Genomic DNA, 9,602 nt, shown 5'->3' on the forward strand with positions numbered 1-9,602 from the left:
GAGATGGTTTCCTTAGAAAACCTTGATCCCAGGCATTATGTGTTCTGGATAGTGGTTTATTGTACAAAGACAGTTTGTCACTGTTACCTCCGAGTAGTCTCTTATTATCAAAAGGTGATATCATAGTGAGCTACCTAACTCACACAGGGGGTTTGGAATGTGAATCTCTTGTAGGTGCTAGCTCAGAGTTTCAGGGAGGCAAGTGAATGTCATAAAAGTTGCGAGAATTAATAGGTGTGCCTCTTCTGCTGTTCCTATGCTTTTACCATTCGGTAATGGGGAATGACCCATTCCCATTGGCATAAACAGTTGTCTGGATGGGTGCACAGGCACTCACCTTTTGATACCACACACTCCACCTGGGAAATTGTGCCATTTCAGGAGTGTAGAGTTGCTTTTTTGACCAGTATGTAAGTTTAAATGTTGCAAGGCCAGAATTCCTCGTGTTGAAATCCCTCAGGCTATGTCTATAAAGCTGCATAAGTCAAGTGACTTATAATAAGTACTTTATACTTTAAGGCGTTTGATTTCAGAAACCAGAAGTTGGCACCCATGCTAAATAACATCTGTTAGTAGGGCTCCAGTTGGCCCCAGGTGTTTCTGAGGAGCAACAACTGGATCATTCTTTTCTTTGCCTTTCTTCTCCAGTACAGACTGACTGAAATGGCTGCAGGTCTGTGATGTAGGCTCCTGGGGTAGTATTGCTCTGGGACATGAGGATACAGGGGGTGGCTGAGGTATAGATCCCGTACCCTGCAGCGGGTTTGGGAGTGTAGATGGGGTACAAATGCAGCCTAGTGTGAGCCTAATGCTCCGCAGCTATATGTGAGCAGTTCCTTGGGACAGTGCTAACTGGAACAGGCTAACATTGTGTCACAGCTTGTTTAGTGGAAGTGTGCAGTACCACATCCCCTCTGCCAATGAGGTGAACAAGGAGAAATTTTAAAAAAAAATCCTTCGCTCAGCATATTTTCATGGCCTTTGTGGTATTTAGCATATGGTCTGCTAATGAGGCTTGTAAATAACTTTTTACTGCTTTGTTTCAGTGAAATGGAGGTAATATTTACATTCATTTTAATGTATTTTTAATTTCAGGTGGATCCCACAGGACAGTATGAAAATTTGGTGACAATAAGTTTTTTCAAGCGAGAATTTCGTTTAGCAGGAGGCATTAATCTGCCTAAAATAATAGATTGTGTAGGATCAGATGGTAAAGAAAGGAGGCAGCTGGTTAAGGTGGGTTCTGTCAGTTGTAATGACATCTCAGAGACTTAGCATGCTGGAACTTTTTTTTTTTAAGTTCTCCTGTCAGTTTTCTCATGTACCATTTCTGTACCATGAGCAGACTTTTCACACTTCACTGTCAGTTTTCTCAGCTGAGGAATGCTTTAATAAACGAAATTATGAAGTATTAGTAAGTAATATAATATAAATAATAAGTAAATATATTAAATATGTTTGTAATTATTTTTTCAATAGTACCTATAATTAAAATCCAGTAGCTTATCTGACAACTACCAGACTTGCTTGGTCATGCCTCAGCTGGTGACCTGAAGAGTTCTGTAAATAAAAACCATCAATGTATTTTGTTAAATACCTCCTTTCTTCTTCCCCGTATAAAAAAGTATTTGCAATTCAGAGACAATCAAAAGCATGCACATAGAAGTAAAACGCTCTAAAAAACTTCATTTCTCCTTAGCTCAGCAAATTACATTCTCTCTTTGTATGCAAACATTGGGCAGTTGCTAGGAAAATTCTGTTTTGTTGCTAAGTATGGGTTAGTTTTGAAAGCTTTAAAGAGAAGTATGAATCACTAGATCTGCATCCAGCAATCAGAACTGCAGTACCAAATGATGCTGCTTCACCTGTGTGCTGGCTTGTTCAATAATGGTGAATCTAATACCTGTTTTTTAAAGGAGAACCATAAGAAATGTAGGTTGATTGAAACCTGAATCACATCTGTCAAAAAAAAAAAAAAAAGAGGTGATGATTTAAGGATTTAACTTAATGATGGTTCTCTTTAAGCAGCTGAGCACTAACAGAAAACCAAATACAGAGGAAAAAACAACTGTTAATTACATTTTATTCCAAGTGATTATTGTGGAAAAGTAACTTGTGTTTTGTGCAATTTTTAAAATAACTTTTTTACTTGCTGAGCAAGAAATGGATGCTGAGAAGTGTTTTTCAACTGCTTTTTCTGTTTATGCTGAAGGGGCGTGATGACCTGAGACAAGATGCTGTCATGCAACAAGTTTTCCAGATGTGCAATACATTGCTCCAGCAAAACACTGAAACACGAAAGAGGAAATTAAATATCCGAAGATACAAGGTAGCCCAGAACCCTAATTTTTTTTCTGTGGCAGCAGAGAGAAATAAAGCATATTTCTCCTTCTCCTCTTTATAATCCAAATGCAATATAAAAGGATTTTTATTTATGGGCTATTAAAATAGTCACTGCATCTTAAAGTATGGAATAAACAATATAGTTATTACAATTTTATTTTTTCAAATCATTAAACTAAATTCATTGACGCCTAATATATATTTAAATACTCTTCAAAGATTTCTTTATATGAACTTGTAATTGAAAAGAAATTAGGTAATTCTCTGTCATTAAATTGTAAGTTGCTAGTCATTAAACTCGAATATACAAGTTTGTTTATGAATTCTCATTAATTTGCCTTGTGATATTCCTTAATTAATACTTAATTCCATTCTTGCAATATTCCTTGCAATTAAATTCAGAAGTTCTATCTAGGGTCTTTCATACAGAATTTGAACTGGGATTTTTTTGAATTTGGAATATGATTCCAAAGTGTATTGGAATCAGAATTGGGAGTAAGAATTGGAATTGGAAATAAGAAATGCAATAAATTGTTATTGTGAATGCAGAATATGTATTTAAACAGGAACTTTTCCTGCCTCCTTTTATGTACTTGACATTATAATAATAGCTGTGAAGGTGACCTCTGAATAAGTACTCTCCAAGTATAAGCTCTTCTCCTTGACAAATGAGAAACGTGCACTCTGGAATCTCTAAAGGTCCTTATCTGAATTGCTAGCATGGTTTAAAGAATTCTCAGATGGAGTTAAAGTTACATTTTTTGAATAGTTTTCAAGTAAGACTCAGGTTTCTATGTGTGTAAAAATGAGCAACAGCAGGGAAAAATAGAACGGGTGTTGCATTATGAGATAAAAGACTTCCATAAGAAATTAAAATTGAAGGAAACAGGCAGTAGCTAATCATTAGGTTGTGCTGACATGTCTGGTGGAAGGTTCACTGGTCAAGGAAAAAATTGCAATTATTAGGTAGAAAAAAATTGTGTGGATTTTTATATATGTATACATGTGTATTTAGAAGAGATACTGCGGTGTCAACTGCATGGCTTGGCTGTCTTTAAAGAAACAGAAATGTGCACCCATGCTCTGCAGGGTGTGTATTCATAGTTTAGTGTGTATAGCCTTCCCCCATGTATAACCTCCCCTCCATGGTTTTGCTTTTCCAGGTGGTTCCCCTTTCTCAGAGAAGTGGAGTTCTGGAGTGGTGCTCAGGAACAATTCCCATTGGAGAGTACCTTGTGAATGCTGAAGAAGGAGCTCACAAGAGATACAGGCCAAAGGATTACACAGCTCATCAGTGTCAAAAAATAATGCTGGTGAGTCCAAATAACTTAAAAAACACCACAAAATAGCTGATTCTTTAATATTTACTGGGGGGAGGGAGGTGGAATTTACGGAGAACTACATACTATATTTCTGGTATATCTAAGAATGACTATGGCCAGTGGCATGGAATAAATAGATATCCGGACTTTCAATTCAGTTCTACATATCACCTCCCTGTAAGTTTACAAAATTGCAGACAAGTGTACCTGTTACTTTAAATATCCATGACTGTGCAAGAATCTACTTCCTTTCAAATTGCTATAGTAATAATGGGATAAAAGTATATTTCATTTTGACTTGGTGGAGTTTTTGCATGGGAATGAGTGAGAATGACTTTCTCACAGTGACATGAAGCCATCAGATAAGCAGAGATACCAGAAGAGAATGCAAAGAAAGGAAGTGCCTCCCAACAAGATCCATTTACCTGCACATGCCTATAAAACACATGCACCTGCTGCATCAAGGAAATAGGAGTGGTTTTTCTCATGTGCCTCTGAGTTCTATATAAAAATAGAATTGTTTAGTAAGATGGAGAGTTAGGGGCATTAATAATTGCTGCAAAAAACAGACGATAGTTCTTAGCTCAGAAAGAGCATTTGATGGAGGGGAGATGGGTAGAAAGGAAGAAGTCATTTCCTTCTGAAGCAGTTAGTCATGGATAAAACATTTCTTATGTGTTTAAAGGATGCCCAAAAGAAACATTCTGAAGAGAAATACAGAATCTTCATGGAAGTCTGTGAGAATTTTCAACCTGTGTTCCGGTATTTCTGCATGGAGAAATTCCTGGACCCAGCAGTGTGGTTTGAAAAACGATTGGCATACACTCGCAGTGTGGCTACATCTTCTATAGGTATTAGATTATTTACAGTGGCTTTCTAGGTTATACAACCAGAGAGTTTATACCATTTCAGACATAGTAGCTGTCCTGCTTTTGTCACATGTCAAAAAAGGCATAGTAGGGGGCAAAAAAGGCCAGCAAGAACATTAGCATTATTTTTGTTCCTCCACACCCCCATTTTTCCTGCAGAAGGAAGAATGAAATTCTGTGTTTCTTTGTTTAAATAATAGTTTGTTTTCTTAGATTCTGGTAGTTTGGGGGGTTTTTACCTGACTTTATTTCTGTTGTTTTGGTGTAAAATTTATTCATTTCATGTGTAGCCTCTGATGCTTTAGCTGAATTGCAAAGCTTAGTCGTTTACTGTCTTTGTACTGACATTATTATCCATGGCTGAAATGGTTATTTAAGCTCAGGGATATTTCCTTTAATTTTCTGTCATAATAAAGAAAAATAAATACTTTAATGTAAGTACTGTGGATTTTTTTTCTGGATGACTCAATTCTGTACTGAGTCTCTGGAAGACATTTGTTAGTAGATTGTATACATTGCCATAGATCCCATTTTAAAAGGTAACATGCTTGTGCACTCCCTTTTTACTGAAAAAAAAAAAAGTAAATCTGTAGTTTAGTACAAGTCAGATGAAAGATTTTCGTAGGAAATACTACTGCTGTCCATGTCCAACAGCTAATAAAAAGAGTAAAAGGTGTAAATTGCAGTAAGGGAAATGTAGTTTGGTGTTTTTCTACATTTAAGGACTAAAGAAGTGAAATAGGCTTATGTGAAAGACCTTATAATTTGGTTCACTGGAGATTTTTAAAACTGACTTAGGCAACAGTTATTTTGTTGGGGGGGTTGCTAACGATAGTAATAATAACAAAACCTGATTTTATTATGCACTTGCTTTTAATTTTTAATTTTTTTTTGAAAGCTGCAATATTATTTGATAATCTTTGATCTACAAGTAGAAATGGGGAAGAAATCTGTGGAGCAGATAAAACAATGCACATCTGTATGAGAATAAACTTTTTGCAATTTCATTCAGTCAACATTTTCTTTTTGGATTTGTGGAATGATATTTGCTCTTTCCTTGGATAACATCTATATATGGGGGGGAAGAAATATTCTCAATATTAATTTTTTTTTTGCCTGTTACAATTACACCAGTAATCTTTCTTAGGCTTTCTGTGGGTTTTATGACATTGTTTCAGCACTTACATTTTTGTTTCAGTTGGCTACATTCTTGGGCTTGGAGACAGACATGATCAGAATATCTTGATAGATGAACAAACAGCAGAACTGGTGCATATAGATCTGGGTAAGTAGGACAGCAAGAGAACTTTAATTTTTCTTTAACTTTTTTTTTTTTTTTTTAACTTTTATCATCCTTTCATTTAGGGGTTGCTTTTGAGCAAGGCAAAATCCTTCCCATACCAGAGACTGTTCCATTTAGGTTAACCAGGGACATTGTGGATGGAATGGGTATCACCGGTGTGGAAGGGGTCTTCAGAAGGTGAGTGCCCCTGGATTGCAAAGGGAGAAGGAGGCAGCAGAGTACTTCCAGCTTTGGGATTGTTACATGTTAAATAGTTCTGATGCTTCAGAGGGGACTGAGATCTCTGCTGGTAACACCCAAACCTAAATACTGACCTTTAACTCCTATGCTTGTATTTATATAACCAGCTGAAAGTTAATTTTTGTTGCTCAGTGTTTCATACTGTTCACTTGCCAATGGGTTATTATCACCCTCTTGTGGAATTCAGGGAGAGCTCAGTGTTTCCAGAGGCTCCACAGCTAAGCGTTGATTCAGAATGAATTTTTTTTTCCTTCAGAACTATGTATTTCTTTCAGAGCCGTGCTATATTTTTGGAGCTGTTAAATGTCTTTGAACCAATTTGTTTTGACTCTAAATTTCTGTTTAGTTTTATGTATATAATTTGGAGTATTTTTTCCCTTTTGGATTATATATTTTATATTACTTTGCAAGTGCAAAATCCAAATTCCATAAATCTGGACTTCATAGATCTATTCCATATAAATACCATAGATCTGGACTGCAAAACAGAAGAATCCCAAATGCGTTGAGTTCAGTCAACCTCCATCCTACCTTCTGTGAATGACCCAAGGGATTCCTAAATAGCAGGACATTTCTCATTCCAGACTTTGACGATGTTCATGAAGTAATGCTTACAACCCCCAAATTTCATGTCTTTAAAAAAGCACATAATGTAACTGTTGTCTTTCTAAGGCAGCAATTAAGGTTAATAAGTAGTTCCTAGTACACCCATGAAGGAGCAGTCACTGCCCCTCCTAGTGTAAAGATGATGCTGTCAAACTCACAGTTTGGTATTACTTCTGAAACCATGATACAGAAAAACTTGACTTGTTGGGCTGCAGCTGAAGTAAATAAGAGTATCAAAGGCACTGGTGCAGATGCTGTTTCTGCCTCAGCCAGCCTGATTTGTACTGAACAGTACAGCTGTAAGTGGTAAACAGGCACTTGGCTGGGAATGTGTTCAGCTGACTTTCGTGTGTGTGTGTTCTCATTCTGAAGTAGACAGGATGCACAATCCCTCTTTCACAGGAATACCTGACTCATAGGATAGTTTCCTATGGGAAACTTCCAGGATAGATTCATTTCAGAAGCTTAGTTTGCTTGAATGTAGGTAACCTCTTCTGTATCAAAACTCATTGGGGGGATTTCAGAAGTTGCTTGTAGTCTGGCTACTGGGTCTGCTCATTTCATGGAAAACAACCCTACCACAATTCTCCAGTGCGTTCCAGAGCATCCCAGCACATGTTTTCATCCAGCCTAGCAATATAGCACACCCTAATAGGCAGTGTTAACTCAGTGGTTAATTCTGCATATTGAAATATTTCAGGCAGTTAAACAGGTCATCTCTTTCCACAGAGAAATAATCAGTGAATTACACAGTCTTCCCTTGGTTTTATGTCTAAATTTCTTTTTTTTTCTTCCCCAGGTGAAAAAATGTCAGAGAGGTTACTCTTATGTTAGAAATTAAACTTTAAGTAGAGTACCAATATCCATTATTTAAATTACAAAAATACAATTTCATTTTGCCAAAAATAACCTAAAATACTGTAAAAATATTTCCTAGATGCTGTGAGAAAACAATGGCTGTTATGAGAAATTCTCAAGAAGCTTTGTTGACTATTGTAGAAGTAAGCATTTTTTTTCATGGTTTTGGATAGTAACCTGCCAGAATGTCTTCAGTTTCTTGTCTTTGTCTTCATATGCATGACTGCACCAAATACTCATTTAGGGTGTTTTGTACTGAATTAGAACATAATGGTCTTGGTCAGATTTGTTAATTCATTTAATCTTTGATAAAGTTGTAACCAGTTTGCATTTTCTGTGGGGACTGTTTCCTTCAGGCAGTTCTCCCTCTCCAACACCTACATGCTTCTAGCCATAGTGCAACATCCCCAGCAGGAGTAATACTGATTGAATTAAATCCTCTTTGCATAAGCCACAAAGAACAGACTGAAACTGATTTTTGAAAGCAGGTTATGCTGTGCATTAAAAGGTAATGATTCTCTTTAGTGTCTAGCAGTGTATTACAAAATTACCTGTTCACTGCTGAGATGGGACTGCTGGCAAAACTTTGTCAAGTATGAACAACACAAATACCTGCAAGTGCTCAGAGGCAGTTTGGATTATTTACTAACCAATTTAGCCCAATTCTATTGATTAAAAAAAAAGAAAACCAGAACAGAACACTCACCCTCCTAATACTGTGGTTATTGTGAGCATTTCCAACAGTGCTAGGGCACTGATCCAGGTATAATTAACAGTTGAAATTAAAAAGAGGTTTGTTTACTGTGTAGGTGCTGCTCTATGATCCTCTTTTTGACTGGACCATGAACCCCTTGAAAGCTTTGTATTTGCAGCAGAGGCCAGCAGATGAGGCTGACATGAGCTCTACACTTGGTACTGATCCACAGGAGCCTAAAAGAAAAGCCAGGTGCAAGATTTTTTTCTTACCCTCCTCTTGCTGCACTGTTGCCTTGCTTTACGGTTTTCTCACTGGATGTTGTTCAGGATCCATATCTACAGCACCTGTTTTCTTTTTTTATTCTGCCAGCAGTGACGACCAGAGTTTTAACAAGGTGGCTGAGCGTGTTCTGATGAGACTTCAGGAGAAGCTGAAAGGTGTTGAGGAGGGAACAGTGCTCAGTGTGGGAGGGCAGGTGAACCTCCTCATACAACAGGCCATGGACCCTAAAAATCTGAGCCGTCTCTATCATGGATGGAAATCCTGGGAGTGACTTGGAAGGATCCAGCATGCTTTTAGAAGAAACCTATTTTTTTTGCACTAAGTGTTTTAACATTTCAAACTGGTATTTCACAAAATTTATATGAAGAGCAACCACAACACCTTCTCCATTTTAGCATTTGGTGGATGGTTTGGGGTTTTTTTTCAATAACGTGTTACTGAGAAACATTTTTTATTTTGCTTAGGTGCATCCTGCAGTCTAAACCACCAAGCACTGCTTTGATGTTCCTTGTGACCCACAAGGACTTTGCTTGGGCAGACTGGATCTGTTGCACTCTAAAAACATGAGATTCATCACTGTTGTATATCTGCTAAAATGCAGGACTCTTATATCTGGTGGAGGTAACATGACTGTGTAGAATGAATGATCCAAAATCCAGGATTCATGATATAACCAGTTAAACTACATTTCCAAAAGGGGGTTATACTTAAATTTCACAGTGAAAGAAAAGAAAACCAGAAAACCTCATGTGTAATGAATTAAGGGGTTTTGGGGTTGGGGTTTTTTAAGCTTAGTTAAATGCATACTTCTGTATATAAATGACAACTTTAGGTCAAATAAAATATGGCTGCTTTTTTTTCCTGTTGTAAATCAAATTATGCTGGTACTTTATATTACTCTAATAGTATAAAACAATAAAAAATACTTAGCTTTTGTTGCACTGACTTCCTTGACAAGACATATTGACTATACAAATGAAACTTAGCATATTGGAAATGCCTGTAAAGCAAACATTCACTGTATCTGCAGTAAACACCTCTCAGAAACACTGAAGTTGTATTCCAAGCACAAAAATCTCATT

General features: G+C 36.9%; 1 protein-coding gene across 1 annotated transcript in view; it reads left to right on the plus strand.

Annotated features, from left to right (window-relative positions):
- Positions 1-9,465, plus strand: part of ATM (ATM serine/threonine kinase) — a 56,626-nt gene extending 47,161 nt beyond the window's left edge. Inside the window, exons 55-63 of the mRNA XM_077781347.1 lie at positions 1,096-1,236; positions 2,213-2,329; positions 3,507-3,656; positions 4,351-4,516; positions 5,733-5,819; positions 5,900-6,014; positions 7,621-7,684; positions 8,351-8,487; positions 8,611-9,465. Of these exons, the coding sequence (XP_077637473.1) occupies positions 1,096-1,236; positions 2,213-2,329; positions 3,507-3,656; positions 4,351-4,516; positions 5,733-5,819; positions 5,900-6,014; positions 7,621-7,684; positions 8,351-8,487; positions 8,611-8,791 (1,158 nt within the window). The 3' untranslated portion in view covers positions 8,792-9,465. The remainder of the gene's footprint in view (positions 1-1,095; positions 1,237-2,212; positions 2,330-3,506; positions 3,657-4,350; positions 4,517-5,732; positions 5,820-5,899; positions 6,015-7,620; positions 7,685-8,350; positions 8,488-8,610) is intronic.
- Positions 9,466-9,602: the final 137 nt, after the last annotated feature.

The sequence above is a fragment of the Lonchura striata genome, chromosome 2, assembly GCF_046129695.1.
Source record: "Lonchura striata isolate bLonStr1 chromosome 2, bLonStr1.mat, whole genome shotgun sequence".
Taxonomy (NCBI): Eukaryota; Metazoa; Chordata; class Aves; order Passeriformes; family Estrildidae; genus Lonchura; species Lonchura striata.